The sequence below is a fragment of the Callionymus lyra genome, chromosome 5, assembly GCF_982586985.1.
Source record: "Callionymus lyra chromosome 5, fCalLyr1.hap1.1, whole genome shotgun sequence".
Taxonomy (NCBI): Eukaryota; Metazoa; Chordata; class Actinopteri; order Syngnathiformes; family Callionymidae; genus Callionymus; species Callionymus lyra.
In genome coordinates, this window is record NC_141822.1 from 6940254 (window position 1) to 6958796 (window position 18543).

The following is an 18543-nucleotide window of genomic DNA, read 5'->3' on the forward strand; positions in this document are numbered from 1 at the left end:
TTTAATATTTAAGCTAGAGCGCAGTTAAAGATGAATGAGCCATGCTTTTAATATAAAGAAGGTAATAAGCAAAAGATCTTTTTCGGGCCTTGGGAGACGAAAAATGCCAAAAAATAATCAGGTCGTTTTGAGACCAAGAAGATCTCTGTAGGACTCAAGAGACCCTTTATAGATATAGATTAATACAAGATCCGATGTCGAAGCAGCTTCAACTGTTGCGGTTCACAAAGGAACGTGAAGTTTGGTGCTTGTCACAAAGATTCTGATTTAATTGAACCATTTGTCCGTGCATTTAACAATCACTCAGTTACTCACCACAGATCAAACACCACATCCTGGTTTGGGAAGAGAACCAGAGGGACTAAACCACAGAGCTAAAAATAGGGGTGTTTTCCAGGTGGTGGTAGGAATGTTCCATTGCGACAGGGGTGTTCTATGGGAGATCTTTAATTTGTTTCCACTGGATGTGTTTTGGTTGGATTTTCTATTGTAGGGTTATATTATATTTGTCATTTAAAAAGACTATATTTGGTTGAATAACTTACTATATTAAATGGATTTGGGTGTGGCTACGAGCTACCCATTAAATTCAGCCATTTTGAAATTAATTTAAATTTCTACTACTAGTACATCGACAGCCAGATGTGCCTGGTGAACCATGTTTAACTCCCCGAGCTATAGAAGTGAAGAATGTTCACCTATATATATACCTCAGCATTGTATCAACGGATGCTGCGCTCAGACACCTGCCTTTGTGTTCAGAAGCTGGTATTTTTACCTCATCTGTGTTATGTTCAGAGATCTGGGAGCAGCTGGCCTCGGCGTGCATGTAACTCTTCCCCTCAAATGATCCGTGCTCTCCATAGAACCTGGTAAACAGGCAGGAATCCACAAGGGCAAAGAAGAAGAAGGGGGTTGGGTTCGTGGCAAAAGTGATCCCGACTCACTAATAGTAATGAGCAGTACATCCACCAGGACAGTAGGTCACGAAAACACCTTCAACCGTGGTCAGCATCTGTATGCTGAAAATAAATCAGTGCTTGGGTGGGATTATGGAGCTCCGGTTAGAAGTCAATCTCAGCGGGATGGAATATTAGGAAAGTAATCCCCAGACAATGACCAAACAGTAAATGACTGCCTCCGCTGAGCGTCGGGCGAGGAGTCGCGAAAAGTGTTTGACATGACAGGAGCGAAGGCAAATTATCCAAAGGGCTGAGTGGAGATGCTTTGTGACAAGACAAAGGGCATGTGTCACACTAAATCATGTGAGATGTAAATGGAGACCCACCTTACAAGCAAAATAACAGACTCACCCAGAAGCAGCGTGGGGGGGGGGGGGGGTTGTATGGTGTTGCCGTGACATCATTTGTAGATGTAATTGGTTGCTTGTTTGTACCAAACTGTCCCGGTCCACCTTAGCTTTGCTGGATCCGAACAGAACACCAAAAGCATCTGTTCTGAAAGGTCAGTGTTGTGTACCAGCTGCTCGGTGAGTGTGTTAAATGCCAATGTGTTTAGATGACACTACTCGACACAGGGATGCGAGCTACCCAGCTGGCTTACCTTTTGTGACAGAAGTGTTCTTGCGGGAAAGGAGTTTGTAATCCTCGTCTATGGTACAGACGTTGTGACACATGGTATAATCTCTGGAATTTGCTTTGTGTAGATATTTTTCTTTCCATTCATTGTTTGTGATTCAGCTTTACGTCACTCTGAGAGGGCTATGTTGCATTATATAAACTGGAGCTTCTCCACTTACCATTGGAAAGCAGCCTTTGCCGAAAAGCCACGGAAAGTGTAGTCAAGTGTCACAGATCGACAAAACTTTTATTTTTATTATTACTCCTGGATGAATGGGCCCTGAGCCAGTCCTAATAGTTCAAAGGGAACTGGAACTGGCTTCAAGGCCTTTACCTAAATATCTGTAAAATAGCTGTACTGACATCTGTTCTACCCAATTCTTCTGTTGAGCTCAACTGCAAATATATGTTTCACACCCAGAGAATACTGTCATGATCTTGTGATTTTATAGTAAACTTTTATCTCTCCAAACACATAGACCGGAGGAGGTAGAACTATTAGTCAGTGACATTGATCTACAGTACAGTAGAGGTGTAAGAAAATATCGATATAACAGTATATGACGATATTTTTACTCAATACTGTATCGATATTTAAAAAATAAACTATATTTACGTTGACGTCACATCCCGACGCCAGTGAAGCGGCTGATGCTAACAACAGAGCTAACAGCAGCTGCTGCAGTGTTGTTGTGTACGGATGTTTGGAGGAGAAATCCCTCAACAGGATTAAAATACTACTTACTTTATTAAATATCTAGAGAAGCATCACAACAAAGAATATGAGCAGGTTGAGGAAACAAGAGTGGTCGAAACAAAACTAAGCAGTCAACTTTGCTGTTCTGTAGAGACGAGAGAAACTTTCAGTCGACGCATGAAAGTCAACAATAACAAACGTTCTTGTTGGTGTTAATGTTGACTTTGTCATTGTAATCTGTCTCAATACAATCAATAGATAGTTTGTGTTTTATACTGATTGAATAAAGGCTGACGGCGCAGAGTTCACTCTGTGTGACGTCAGAGGACGCTCCGCTAGAATTAACCAACTTCAGGGCAATCAATGATGACACAAAAATACATTTAATAAGTTTAGTTTAGTCATAACACCGTTAAACACTTTACTAACTGACTTTTAAACTGTGTTGATCATAGATCAATTTTTTTTTAATAAAAATATAATAATAAAAATAACTTTGAACTAAAGTCAAATGTTATTTCAAAGGTAAAATATATATTTAACATCAGCTTTTAGAGCTGATGTTTGGACTAATTTTTGCTTTAAGACAAAGTTAAAGAATTAAATTCTGACAGATACTGGATATTGCATGTTGCTCCAGTTTGTTTGACACTGTTAATGCACTTCATTGTTGATATAAGTTTACATTTTTTGTTCATATGTTGAGAAGCAATTTACTACAAGTACTTTCTCATTTGATTAGAGAAAGTATTTGCTCAGTTCTTTGTTGTAGAAGCCAGAAAAAAGTGAAATAATATATCGGTGTACATACAGTATTGCTTGTACTACACATGTATCGTAATATGCAAAATTCTTGTCATAACACAGCCCTAATCTGAAGAATTTTTTAAGGTTCCCTAATTTTCACTAACCACCCTTCAGACATTAGACGGCTTCCCATAGCAATTATAGAACTGATGTTTCAGTTCTAAATAAATAATGAAAAGGAGAAGATGCTTTACATGAGAATTGTCAACTCCTTTCATACAAAAAGGCAAGAAGAAAAAATAACTTTCACAGACTTGACTTTCTTTGGACCACGGAGAGGTAGAGGGAGATAAAAGGATATTTTACACCAGTGGGATCCAACCTACCAGCTCTTCCTACTGACCGTAGCGGCGAAGGCACGAACCCACTCGCAGCAACCAAGTTAGCAGTTTAATGAAAGGCAAAGTATCTCAGCATCGATTTCAGCGAAAAACCAAAGGCTTTGAAAGGTCGGGAAATGTTGTGCTGTTGAACAAAACCCAAGAAATTGATCGTAGGTGGTGTTATGCATTTTGAATGGTTACTTGCTGCACGCATGGAAGAGAAAGTCAAGTGGGATGAATAGCCAGAGGGAACGAACGAGCGATTCCTGCTCACAACTGCATCTATTTGCTGCCCACTGACTGACACGCTGGACAGAAAACATGAAGATATGTTGCAGGATTTGTTTTCACGAATCTTAAGACATTTGATTTACTTCAAAATTACTCTATTTAATTAGAAGATTTATATCTGCTGTTTAAATAAATCATCTGTTTGTGACAGAGCGAACAAAGACAAGTAGCTCCGATGTTTCTGACTGCAATATTTTTCAATTCTCTGGTGGTCTAGTGGTTAGGATTTGTTGTTTTCACCACCAAAGTTCGATTCCCGGTCAGCGAATCACTTTCACGAGGACTCTGCCAGAATACATTTTGCTATGAAACTAAAATCCAGTTTCAGTTGTGCATGACACTGGAGGAGATGCAGTGAAGCATTGGAGCCTGACTGGGCCCCCCCTTATTTTTCTTTACCTCTACTGTATCACATTATGGGATCATTAGCTCCCGGCAGGATGATTGATGGGCTTTGTGTAACACAAGTGACAGGAGCATCGATGTACCATTTGATTTACATAAGCCTCAGTTCCAATCCCCTTTATTTAAATATCTAATAAATAGTTTCCTATAGACTTCATCTGGTTTATAATGACATATTTAAAGTGATTGTTTGCGCCAAATTTCACTATATTTCTACTCACCCTCATGTTGACTAAGGGTTGACATTATTTTCTGAGCATGCCGAGGTACAGGCAGAAATGTACTAATGCACTTTTCTCCGTCCAAATAGACAAACTTAAAAACATCCAAATACCTCTATACTTTTTTAGCAGAAGCTAACAGGCTAGCATTCTACAGGATGAACTCAGCTATGGGAAAATATCCTGCAAGCTGCCAGTGTCTTCTGTCTAAACTGGGAGCATGATATAGTGTTTGTATTTTGAGTGAATTATTTTCAGAGTAATCTGTTCCATTTTACAGTTTTAATGTAGTGACTGGAGCTCAGTTGTATTTGTCCAAAAAGACACTTGAAAACATCCAAATACTTCCATACTGCTCAACTGTAACGTCCTTCTTTGATTGAAGCCTCCACATTTTTCAGTAAAAAAAATAAAACAAGTCTATGTTTTAAGCTTGTTTTAGCAGAAGCTAACAGGCTAACATGCTACAGGAAATATGTGAGGAAGCCTCCACATGAAGCTCGGAAAAAAAGAAAAAACAGTTCTCTATTTGAAACCTTTTTTTGCTAGGCCCTCATCCCAAATCTTGTTAAATCCTAACTGACACTTGCAATGTGTTTCAATGAGGAAAGACATTAGGAAGCAGTCGAGAGACCGATAATTCAAGCAATCTTAAAATATACAGACTTATTTAAGTTTTTTCTGAACAATTTCTCATGTGGAGGCTTTAATACAAGAGCGACATTACAGATATGGAGGGAATTTGGGTGTTTTTAAGTATATTTTTGGACAAAGATGAAGACGAAGACAACTGAGCTCCAGTCTCTACATTAAAATGAACAAACATTTTTGTCTATAACTCTAAAAAGAACTGTTTACTCTGAAAATAATCCCAAACCTTAGTCCACATGAGGGCGAGTAGAAAAATGAGTGAAATCCCTTTTCAGTAAGTTTCTCATTCACACATCTGAACTGTTACAATTCTGACAGCTTGTTTTCTTCTTCCTCCCCCCGTTCAGAGATCTGCCTACTCACCAAAGGCAGACGGACGGCCAGCGTGCGGGCAGACACCTACTGCCGACTCTTCTCGCTCTCCGTCGATCACTTCAATGAGGTGCTGGAGGAGTACCCCATGATGAGACGCGCTTTCGAGACGGTCGCCATCGACCGGCTGGACCGAATTGGTAAGAATCCCCTCAGCGTACCTTCTCCCTGTCGCGTCTGATCGACTGTTGCCTGTCATCGTGCCTTGTCGTCTCGTCCTGTCATTTGTTTGCCTTCTTTCTCCATCAAAGCATCGTGTCCGCCATCTTCTGCTGCATGATCTGTATGCAATCATTTAAAAAAAAAAAAAAAAAACTTGATTAACCCAAATGACAAAATTTGTTGTGAGCCAGCTTTAATCCTTCTAAAGAAACCAAAGTGGAGTTTTGTGGTTGGATTAACTGGAAGGAAGTGCATGTCGCTGACCGGTAGGGAGTCAGGTTGCCCCCTCGTTGGTTTGGTGTTGACCCCCCACTGTATGTCAGCAAGTGGATGGAAGCTAACCTCACATGCATGTCTGTCTGGCCCTCTTGCCACTCATCTGCACTCCTGGGTATGAGCAGCACCCCGCCCCATATCAGAGCTCCCCCCCCCAAAAAAACAAATACTACAAAACCCAGTAAAGTCGAATTTCAGTGACATTAAGAACCATAAGTCTGCACTCCGCCAGGGCCTGCCCATTTTCTCAACAGGCAGGAGTTTCATTAAGAGATCATCCACAACGCTTCTTTATTTTCGCTGTCTAATTTACATTAATAGAAGAACTTGGCCATGACTAGTTGAACACGTTTCAGATTTAAAAGGGGCACATGTATGAAAAAAAAAACAACAACAAACAAAACAGGGCAAGAATTTGGTTACACTGACCCCACATTTTTGTTGTCTCGATCAAGTTCTGTCTGCTCCAGTGCATCATGATTTAACCATCTGACCTGCTGAACTACAGTCGCATACAAAGAAGTCCAACATGTTTATGTCATCATCTTATTTGTCTTTTCATTGTTACATTAAGGTGTGGGTACAAGTGCAGGTTAAACCGTTGCCTATTATAGTTGCACCTTTGAAAGAGGATTTGAGTAGATTTGCTAAAGTCATTGGTTATTGCATTTAAAAGTGAACGGTTGTTAACATTTTTGTTACGCTAGAAGTAACTCCTGATTTAGTCCCTTTTGTTTAACGTAATACTTTTTTTTTCTCAACTAGTAAACACCAGCGAAACATGGCTTGAGTTTTGAACCATCGTGGCTACGTAAGTGTAGGTTTTAGCATCAAGAAGTTTGTCCCAGACGTCAGCTAAAGCGTGTCCTGGTGTTGTCTCTTATGAATGGCTGTCGCTACTTTATACCTGTTTGTTGTTTGCATCACTTTCTACATGTACGACACTTTTAAGACCTAAGAAAAACAACCAGTGGCTAAAGAGGCAGATGGAGGATTAAGTGAAGAGAGAAAACATACAACAAACTTTTCTCCGCTTGTCTATTTTCTAGTGATGGTCTGATGACGCTTCATGAAGCAGGGTCATTATTTTCAGAGTCCACTAGGTGGCGTCCCTGCACTTTGTCCCTCTGTGTTGAACAACTGTTCTAATGAAACATCACATCATTTTTAAACTGATGGCGCCACCTACTGACCTCCAAACAACATGACACTGTTTCATGGAGCTTCGTCAAACCGTCACTACTATTTTCATACACAACAAACAACATTGCTGGTTAATGAACTCGGCGTCTTGATGAAATTCACCTAAAAATAGATTAGAAAGGTTAAAACAAACCCTTTCAAACAACTCGTCATTAGACTGGTCCTTACAGGGACCCCCAAAATGAATGAAAATAAAATAGTTTGGTACACAACAGTGGTCCTGGACAGTGGCAGTTGTAGGCCTGTGTTTATGACAACAGGAATCAAACGTACGTTATTTGAACCACAGTTAACTTTCTTAACCCCCTTCTTTGACTCAAAGGTAAAGTGTCCACTGGCTGTTCCCATGAAGCCACACTAGCTGGCCCATTCCCTGTCCCCACGTTTTAGATTAAGTGACAATAATAGTATAAATGCATACAATAATGCCTGAACAAAGAGGGAGGTGGAGTCTCTAAAATAACCTTGAAAAATGACAACGCAATAAAATATTTTGTCATAAAAGAAAACTTAAATTTAATTAGGTGAGATTACCATTAGTACAATTATACATGCTTTGTGTCATTGGTTTTCTGTGCTCCAAAACTTTATGTATTTTCATATGTGCATTAAAAAAATGGTCAGCTGCCCGGTTTGCCTAGAACCACCACTGGTACACTGACACAAGAACTATGCAGCTGTGGTTAGTGTCTGGTGTGTGGAAAGTGTCAGGGCTGTCGTTGCAACAACATTTAAAAAAGATAATTCTGATGTTAAATGATGTTCAAAAATAGGATTTAATGTCCCTGTAACCACACACAAAAAATGGTCTTTTTCAAGATTCTCTCATTTATATCACTTCCTAGATATGTTTCAGAGTCCACTAGATGGCATCTCTGCACTATTTTCCTTTGTTTTGAACAACCGTTGAACAATAAAGTTCTACCTAACCTAACCTAGTCCACAGCACATGTCAACACAGTCATTATACATCCAAAATGTTTAAAAATCTGCTACCTTAACACGCCTAACCAATGACTAATCAGTGATAACTATTGATCTATTTAACAATTTAAATCACTATGCTCACATGAGCTATATTTCAAATAGCGTGGCCAAAGCATGAAAGTAACAAAAAGAACAGATAAAAAAAGGATCGGATTGTCGAAGATAGTTTTTGGTCGATATAAAGGTTTCATGTGTGCTGAAAGGTGTCTCAATTAATGTCTCATTAACTCATAAAGAGTTTTTATGAATCCAATCGTAACTGCGTGATCCGATGTTATGGCAGCCTGGACACGTCCTGTTCATTGGACGACAAAAGTGACCGTTTTGTCAAAATCAAGAAAAATAATGAGTTCATAGCAAACATTCCTAAATGATCTAGCCAAAAAAAGGTTTATACTATCATACATGTTTTCTTTCTTAAAAGTAATTTGAAATCTCACGCGTTAAGCATATCGTCAATCTCTCAAGTTAGGAATCTAAATTAACCCTTTTACTTAAACAAATAATTGAAATCAGGTCTGTTTTGAACTGAAATGTTGTTTTTTTACTTGCAAAAAGAAAGAAGAACAGAGTTTACATGTCTGTCTGAATTCTTTCTGAAGCACAGAGCTGTTAGTTCGCTGTTATAACTTCGTTGCACTTTGACAAACCATAATCCAAAGGTTTCAAACACAAACCTGAATGAGATATAATCTTCCAGGCCGGGGTTAGCGTCCTTCAGAAATTGGTATCTGGCACGAAGACCTTTCTTTCAAGCACCGTCAGTGATAAGAAGAACAATCTGTGAGAAAATATTAATACGTGCGGTTAAGCAAATTTTATAAACATACCCGAGCTCAGGTCTTTATACCTCGAAAATGTTCTCTCTTTGTCCATTTTTATCTTATCTTTGATGAAAGTTGTGTAAATTGAAAAGACACTGGAGAAAGGGTTGTTATCTTTAGAGGAAAATTTACCTAAATCAGTCTTTTCACCACAAATGCCCTTCTGATCTCAACACGAATAATATGCATTTGCCCTTTTTGTGAGTTTGACTTGACCAGTGACGAGAGCGTCCTGCCCTCTCTGGCTTCTTACCATCCAAGGTATGAAGTCATTTTGAATGCGAAAATATCCGTCCATCTCAGATCCACCACAAAGGGGGTTTTGTCTCATACAAGGGAAGACTCTGTCATGATACGTGCTGGATGTATTGTTTCTATATTTAAACTGCATTTGGTTACATGCTTGTCTTGCTCTTTTTTTAAAAAAAAAAGAAAAAAAAAAAGGAATTAAAAAAGTAACCATGATGTGAAACCAATAATGTGTTGCACATTTGACGCTATCTTTTATCTATCTAAAAATTATTTGACCAGGAGTCCGTCTTGAGACGAGCACATCTCGTTTTCAAGAGTGTCCTGGGCGACGAGTAGGCATCAGGTAAACACTCTATTCCAATTCCAACATTCGAACAGCGAAGTTGACCTAGAGGTTTGTGAAATAGATCCGGTCTCAAGTTCATCCCTCCTCTCAGAGCTTTTCTGCACACGGTTTTACATGAACTGTTCCGCTCCTGCAACAGCGACACATGCACTCATCCACGCCCGTGGTCCTGCAGCTGTCAGGGAACAAAGATCTTCCATTCAGTGTCACATGTCATGATTTCTTCTTTTTATTTCCCATGAAATAATCAGCAGGATTATTAACTCGTACAGTGTGTGACATTTCAACTTTGAATGAGCTGTTCAAAGTGATGATCTCATGTCTAGTCAATGATTTACTAAAAAAAACACCTTTTGTCACATAAATTATCCCATTTCATGAGCTCTTTGTGTTTTTATTCACCAGTTCTGTTTTTAGACTCATTTGTTTTATTTTTATTTTGGCAGATATTATCTCACCTTCTGCAACAACTCACTTTGAGACCTGATAACACAATCTCAGTGCAATAAGTTGTAAAATTGTCATTTCATGTTGTAAATGTCTGTTTTTTTTGGTTGTTGTCTAGTTTGACTCGACTAAAAGAACGAAAGTACGATTGTCAACCGGACAGACTTTTTCCTGTGACGTCCTTGCTGAGAATAAACGTACAAGCCAGAGTCAGGCTAACACTCGAGCTAAACGCAAGCTAAAGTGCTAAAGATTCTTAACATCATTGAAGTGATAGTTCAGCCAAAATGCAAGTTTCTCTCATTTTCTACTCACTCTTATGTCGACTAATGTTTCGGATTATTTCCAGTTAGTTAGAGGCAAAAAATGTAAGTCAATGCTAATGCTAGGAAATTAAATGTCATTCAGTTTTCTCATTACTAAACCTTAAGCTATTTCGTTTTTTGTCAGTGACACTGAAGTACACAAAATTTTTTCAAAACTTGTTGTCTTGGCAGTACGTTTTTGTAAAAGTGTTTGGTTATAGTTATGGACCTTAATGATGTGCACTTCAACTTTTATATACATATAATCCATTAGCATTTTGGCTGCTCTTAGCCAAACACTTTTACAAAATGATATCTGCAAAGTTAGCTAAACTATGCTTTGATGGACAAGTTGATACTTATCATTAGTTACAGTTTAGTATAGTTTAATAAGACAAAAAGTAGAGTATAAATATAATGTAAATAGATGTAAATTTACATGGTATAATTGTTACTAGAGCATTTAGTTGCTCAAATCAACGGCTAATAGCACATTAAGCTAATTGATATCTTTAATATAAATATTTAATATATATTTTCCAATTTAAATACCTAATTTTATAATTGCAAAATGTTGTATTTATCTGTCATATTATTATGTCATAAACTTAATATGTTCTTGAATGAGGCATGAATAAAATGAATTAATAAAGTGTAAAAATAAACTGTCATATTACTTTTTTTCTTCTATTAAATGCAGGTCGAACTTGTTCCTAACCACCTTTAAAGTACTCCCAGAATACACTGTATATACCTCGTGACACTGATTGGTCATAAATGATTTCAAATCGGTGTATTTTGGAGTCAACAAATTAGTAAAAAGATAAAGAAGCAGTGGATTTTGGTTAACAAAAATCAATAACAAAAAAGGCTGTCAATATTATTTCTTTCTTCCTAAAGCAATAATTTTGTTGCATGTTGGTAAATAATTCTGTATGTTTACACAAATAATCACTTAGCAAAATAAATCAAATTGTAGCTTGGGTCAAATATGAAAAACATAAAAGCTAGCGAATTTTTTAGCAAACCAGATTAATGAAATGGTTTTCGCTCAAAAAACAAAGATGGTTAATAAAAGATATCCTGCATGTTTTTCTTATATAATGGTAAATATCATTGATGTCCTCACAGGTGATGCTTACTTTTTGTTTTAACAATTATTATAATCCTTTATTTATTTTTTTTACAATTATCATCCTTGTGTGGTGAGGTTTTGACCTTCAAAAAGAATATTAAAAATGCACTGATGCTCCTGGATGTGTATAAAGAAAAAAACAACACTTCCTTACATAAAGTAACAGCTGGAGATTCGTACGGAACATTTCGACAGCAAGTTACTGTGATTTCCCGCCCGGTGTCCTAAAAGGATCTTTTGTAGCTGGAGTGAAGAACAGAGAGAACACAGTGTTACGGGTGAGAGCAGGTGAAAATGAGGAACGGGTCACAGAAGCCAGATAAGACTTGAGAGGTAAACTGCCGGAAGAGTGAACGTGAGCAGCATTCGAAGCAGGAAAGCAAGTGTGAAGACTGTACTTTGATCTTAAATGAGGATAGAAAAAAATACATTTAAAAATGTGTTGACGTCATGATGTCAGTCTTAACAATGAATCGATGTTTTTTCCTTCTACAGAAATTAACCCAGTACTGTTTAAAAATGCCATCAGAGAAGCGTTGTAAGTGTAAAGTGTCAGTAGAAGAGTGAGTTTGGTGTTAGCCTTTAGCCACCTGACCCTTTAGTGAGCTGTGCCGAAGCCTGAAAAACAGGTTAAAAGATTCTTTCTTTTTTTTTAAAGTGTCTTCGAACCGTGAAAATGACGAGTGGCTTGCAGCCTTGAGGAGCAAATGGTCTTGAAAAACGCTGATGAGGCGTAAACTAAAAGAGATTTATTATCCAGGACAAAGCTTTACAAACGACACGATAAAAACTTCATAGACTACTTGTCTTGTTTACAGTCGTGACGCAGGTCGATGCACGGAAATTATTAGAGCCCAAAGGATCCTCGGATGTTAGATGAAAACTAATTTTTCTTGTATTTTATGGTCTAAATCTGTAGATTTTTTTTAAATATTAAATCGTTTGAATGAAATATACAAGTATTGTCTACTTTATTCACACAACGAGTTTTAAAAGTTAAATTGTAATGTGTTTTTCTTTCTTAAAACTGTAATTAAATGTATTTACAAAAATCTAATTTCAAATAATAATTTATTTTATACAGTTTCTCTTTAATGGTATTGTGTTGTATTATTGATTATTGTTTTTGTTCTTTTTAACATGTGTTTTATTTGCTAAAACTTATATTTATTTATTTTAATTTTGTCTTTTAAATAACGTGATTAAATATCTTTTGGCGATTGGTCAATTACCTTTTTGGTGTTTTTCTTTTTCTTAAATTATGACTGATTTTATCTAAACTCAACTGGCTGAAATAAGTACAAAAATACACATTTGTGCTTCACTTTAGAAAATATTATTCTTTTGTTATGAACTTTTCTTCTAATTTATAGATTTCAGCAATTGTAGTTTTGTTTTTTAAAGCGTACCAACATTATTTCCCAACAAAAAAATGTAGGATCAGGAAGCACAATAAAATGAATAAATACAAAATATCCAGAAATTTCACACCAAAAAATACTATCAAATAGAGTCAATGGTATATTTAATAAATTATTGTCCCTTATACCAAACCCTAAAAAAAAAAATCTAATTTTTATTTGTATGAATGTAAAACGATATAACGAAAGAAACCAATAAACCAAAAAAAACAAACATTCAAGTGTAGTGTTTAAAGACTGATGTTCATCACACTTAATATTTTTTACCAAAAAAGAAAACATTGGCATCAACAAAAGCTGCTTAATGTTAAAAATCCACAATGTTTAAGTATCACCAGCAGAGACTTAAACCATTAACAGTGTATTGTATTTGTTACGGACATCTGTCTGTCAAAAAGGTCTGAAGCACCGATAGAATGAACTTTGTGATGGAAGTGTCCTTGTGTATTAGCTCATCCGTCCCTGTGATTTAACTAGAATGTGACTTTGAGTTAGACTCTAGACTTCTCCTGTCTTTCTATAACCTGTCCAGGATGGTGACGTGTGGGTAGAACTCATCAGTATTCCGTGTTTCATTGTCCACATCAGCACTTTCAAAGTTCTCACAGCATACTTTTCACTAATCTTTGTCTCCTTTTCTGTCCTTCGCTCAAAACCTTCACTTCCCCCATCGGCATTACCACCCACTGTCCTTCACACTTCACATTCAATTTGATAAAACTTTGATGATGTTGGAGGAAGATGCAGTTTATATGTTCGGAAACAATTAAACATGTATTTGGTCCATTTTCCTCTAAAATGTTGTTCTTCATACCCTTCAGTTCCTAGAATCTCTGGACGCCTCTTTACTTCCTTCAGTATAATTTTCTCAAGATGTGTCACAAATCTTTATCTATTGAAATTCAATGCATTTTAAAGAGAGCTCAAATTCATACTCATTGTTTCACCAACTTACCCATAATTCCATCTTATTCCAGTGTGTACCAAAGGGCTTGTTCGCCACAATGTTTACGCTAAACCATATAAACTGCATCTTCACTTTAAATGTTGTGCAGTGCAATGAAAGTTTGTCATGGCTGTCTGCGCTCACTTCTCTTGACTGCCCCCTACAGGGAAGAAGAACTCCTTGCTTCTGCAGAAGTTCCAGAAGGATCTGAATGCCGGCGTTTTCAACACGCAGGAGAACGAGATATTGAAGCAGATTATCCGTCAGGATCGGGAGATGGTGCTGATGGTGGACCGCAAGCAGTCGGTCACCGGGATGAACTCAACACCAATGTCAGGAAACTCCATCATTAACTCGCCTGCCCAACCGCCTTTCTCCACTGCCTTCGGTCAGTTCCAGCAGTCCTCAGTTCCTTTGACCTACAGTGCTTCTGCCATCGCCAATGCCTCCGCTGCGCGTATGATGCCAGTAGCGGCGGCAGCAGCTGCCGCTGCTGTCCAGGGTATTTACCCTGCGCCAAGCGTCTCCCATGGCAACCTGATTTCTGCCTCCCCGAACCCACAGACCCCGCTGCAACAGCAAGGGGCCATCATGTCACCCTGTTCTTTCACGGCCGCCATGTGTAGTCCACCGGTACAGACCCCTCTGGCGGGTCGGAGCTTCCAGTACGGATCCCCGACAGCCTCACAGCTGTCCCTGATCCAGCAACCCATAGCTCAGGCGTCCTTGTCCTCGCAGCAGCCCACAGGATCGACCGCAATGAGCGCCACTGCGGCTCAGCAGCAGGTACCATCGCCTCAGCGGGGAGATGTTCACAAGAGCACGCAGGCGCTTCAGTCAGGCAGCTTAAGTCGAGACCTCCGCCACCTATCCGCCTCCCAACCATCACTGCCACATGAGACATCGGTGGGGCCGCGAGGGCACCCAACCTCAGGAGACTCGCTTGCCTCCATCATGCCACCCACGGCGGCGGCCATACAGGGGATGAATCTGCAGAGCGGCATTCGCACAACGGTGCCCCAGCGGGTCAACTTATTCCGCCAGATGTCATCAGGAGCTCTTCCCCCGGTGCGGTCGGCGGCGGCAGCTGCCGCCGTCGCTGCAGCGGCAGCGGCATCCTCTACCCCGACCCAACACAGGGAATCCCCCGGTTCTAGGAGGGATTCTGTCCTGAGCAGTACAGAGACTGAGCAAGACAAAATGCGTTTTGCCTCGAATTTATGATCCATTTCTTTTCTTGTTTAATTTTCGAACATTGGAGAAAGAACAGAGACGGAAAACATTGAAAAGGACCCCAGCGTTTTTTGTTTGCCTCCAGTTCTTCTCTTAAAATAACCTCATAGAAACCTTGTACATACGAACCCTTGTATTATATTTCAGACACATTGCCTCCCTACATTTAAGAATGTATATTACATAAATACATCTCTTTTCTTTTACGCCATATTAAAGTTTATATGTATGTATATATACATACATTTGTGTATATATATATATATATATATATATATACATATGCATATATATATACTGCTGTGTGTATGGGTGTGCGAGCGTGTGTAGGTGTGCATGTGAAAAACTAAATACAATATTTGGCAATTTTATCAACTGTAGTATAAACACAAGTCTTCCTTTCTGAGAACTATAGCGATTAATATAACATGTATGACGTTGTTTGTTTTTCTTTTCATACACTTTATTTTGGCTTTTCTTTTTTAACTGGAATGCATCATGGATTGTGAATGACGTCTTTCTGTGCTTTTTTCTTCTTTTTTTTTACCGCTGAAGAAGAGGAAGTTGAGCTCCTCCTATCAAGCAGCTTTTGGCAGCACTGTGGAAAATAAATGCAACCGACACTAACAAACACTCCAAAAAAGCACATTACACACATCAATATCCCCAACATTCATCACACAAATGAACCCAATAGTGTATCTAAGTGTTATTCAGACGGCGACAAAGCCACTAAACCCACACCGAGGCTCCGCGTTCACACCATGACAGTGTTATGGGTCCAAAGGGAATAGAACACAGAAATGCTGCTTCCTTTATTTATTTGTGAAGAGAATGGATCAAATATGGATGGGTGCTTTTTTGATTTTTATTTCAGGTGGCTGGGGTGTAATGTTGCTTAAAAAGTCTGTGTATATTTATAATATTTATAAACTAAAGATTATCACCATTATGCAATAGACTGTGACATAAAGATTACCTACGTATATGTGTGCTGTAAATAGTTTTGTAGAGCTAGTATTTACAGATACTGTGTGGTGCATTCTCTATCATAACAATGTCTTACTTGTATCAGGAACCGGGGGTATCGTCTACACGAACTGTTTCATACGAGATAAACAACCTTAATGCAACAGCCAGCACAACTGCCACAGCGGAGGAGAGGGTTTTACCGCATCGATTTCCTCACGGATTCCCGATCAATTCTCAGCGCAGCGAAACGACTCATTAGTTAGTCAGTGTGTAGAGCGCGACCACACAACAATGGCTCCGACACAAATCATTTTAATGAGGACTCCCGCACCACCGGCCTTTCAAATATTGACCGACAGAGTATTTCGACCCAAAGGGTTGAATTTTATGAAAGCAGGCTGACTTATCTGACATCATCTTGAAGATATCTGCTTTAAAAATAGTCCGGTTGCACCAAAGAGTTTGACATCGAAGTAACGGCCAAATGTAAACACTTACCTATGAGGTATGTTTGTTAGCTTGAACCTTTCCAAACGATTTATCAATTTTCTAGTGACGATTCCATAATCAGGGTCACGGCGGACTAGAGCACTCTACCTACTTGGGTCTAGTGGCAACAGTAGGGGAATGCAAAGACAAACGACCATTCTTCAAGAACTTACAACTATAGACAATTTTTTTTAATCAACCTTTGTAGGTTTTTTGGACTGAGGAACGAAACCAAAGTACCAGGAGTAAACCTTGCAAGCAAGGGTTGAATGTAAAAACCCAGAAAGGCTGCAAGCTGGAAGCAGATCAGTAACCTTGTTGTTGTAAAGCGGTCGGCCTATCTGGGACGCCACCATGCGTCTAAAACCTTTAATTCCATCACAAAAAGTAAAGGAAAGATCCAAAGACCCTGTTCCAGAACAGAGGCCATATATGTTCTAGGACATACAGGATCAAGTTCCCAGTTCTTTGCTGTTCAAATATGCTGCTAGGTTACCGTAACCCTTTTGAAAGTAAAATGTTCCTACGTTACGAAAGGATCCGATTATGGTCTCTTTTCTGCATTGAAAACAAGTATTCTACTTCTCTCCGCTCTCCATCGGATCATTTGCGATCCTGATTCCAGCCCCTCTTCATCCTCAATCACAAAGAGTAATCCAAAGATCCAAAGACCATGTTCCAGAGTAGAGACTAAGAGGGTTCTAGGACCTACAGGTCAACGTTCCCAGTTCTTGCTGATGACGAAGTTATGGAAAGGTTTTTGGAACTGAAATGTTCCTATAGTGTGAAAACACTTTTGGTCTTTTTTCTTCGCTCTCTATGGAATCATGCACAATCCTTAATCCAGTGATGCCTCCTCACCCTCATTATAGTCTGTAGTGTGTCTTGGCAGTCTACGTATCTTGTTTGTCGCTTACATCCAGGAACAACCTTTGGCCCAATTCCCAGCCTTAAGGGTTCCTGTGGAAGGTAGAGTTCTAAGAAAGAAAGGTTTCTTTGCTAGCTTTTGTTCTTACGCATTAACTTACTGTTAAAATTGTCTATGTTTGTAATGTGGCTACGAAGGAAAATCTTTGGTATGAGTTTAATGTTGGTTTGATTGGTCATTGTTCAAAGGCTTGATGATGTTTAGGTGTTACAAGGTGGCCTTTCCTGTTCAAAAAAAGATCGCAGCGCACTCAGTTTTGAAGACCCAACGCTCTAGACTTGAACATTAACAATTCTTACGAGACAGTACCATTACGGCACTTTCAAATTACATAAAATTAGTAGACATTCGGGGAAAATAACTGATAATTCTGCTGAATTAAAAGCAATACTGTACTTGAAACCGTAGGTGGTGAATTTGTCGACTCTCATTACGATGTTGGAAGTCGGAAATAACTGTTGTCGCAGTACAAAATCAATTCCTGGTCTTTTGTTTCTTCCTGTAGTTCTCCCTTCAATTTTATGACAGCACTAAGAAACTGCCATTGTTGTGGAGAGTCGTCGTCATCGAAACGGACTATAAGGAACTTTCACTCGCTAATCCCGGCATGGTAGAATTCTTTCAACGTTCCCTGGTTTGATATCAAACCCTGAGGTTTGACCTCGTAGAAAAGAATCTTGCAGATTTAAAAACCCTGTATGATTTTTTTTTTTCTGACGAGTTTCGGGGACATTGTGAGCCGGAGGTGATTTGACACAAAGGGAAAAGTGCTGCTGTGCATTAAGGTTCACGTCTCATGTAAACCCATCATGCGGACTCAGCCACTTTAAACTGCCTAGGTGCGACGACGTTCAAGGTCAAAGCAAGATCATCGCGGCTCTATTAAAGCAACCGCCTTTGCCTCATTCAACGGAACGTGACGGCTCGACTGGAATCAAAGCAGAGTCGAGCCCCGGGTCGAGTTCAGTTCAAAGTGGCCGAGACCTTTTGAGATGGTTGAAAAAAAAAAGATGACATGTCTTTGGTGCAGATTGTGTCGATAGTGTACCAATACAAACAACCCATCACTGTCATGAAAGCATGCACTGTCACAAATACTTAAAAAAAAAAAAAGAGACTATCTCAGAAATGTTCAATGTAATGTTAGATTCTGTTTGTCTGCCCAGACATTCTCCGTGTGTGAACACGACTTCCCACGCGGACATTCTTAAGTATTCGTGCCTAAATTATAGCCATGTTCCACTTCTTTTTTGTTACGACTACGACATCG

The 18543-nt window shown here is 39.0% G+C and overlaps 1 protein-coding gene across 1 annotated transcript in view; it reads left to right on the plus strand.

The window, feature by feature from the left end:
• Nucleotides 1-17978, plus strand: part of hcn1 (hyperpolarization activated cyclic nucleotide-gated potassium channel 1) — a 111662-nt gene extending 93684 nt beyond the window's left edge. Inside the window, exons 7-8 of the mRNA XM_087790638.1 lie at nt 5323-5487; nt 13818-17978. Of these exons, the coding sequence (XP_087646764.1) occupies nt 5323-5487; nt 13818-14875 (1223 nt within the window). The 3' untranslated portion in view covers nt 14876-17978. The remainder of the gene's footprint in view (nt 1-5322; nt 5488-13817) is intronic.
• Nucleotides 17979-18543: the final 565 nt, after the last annotated feature.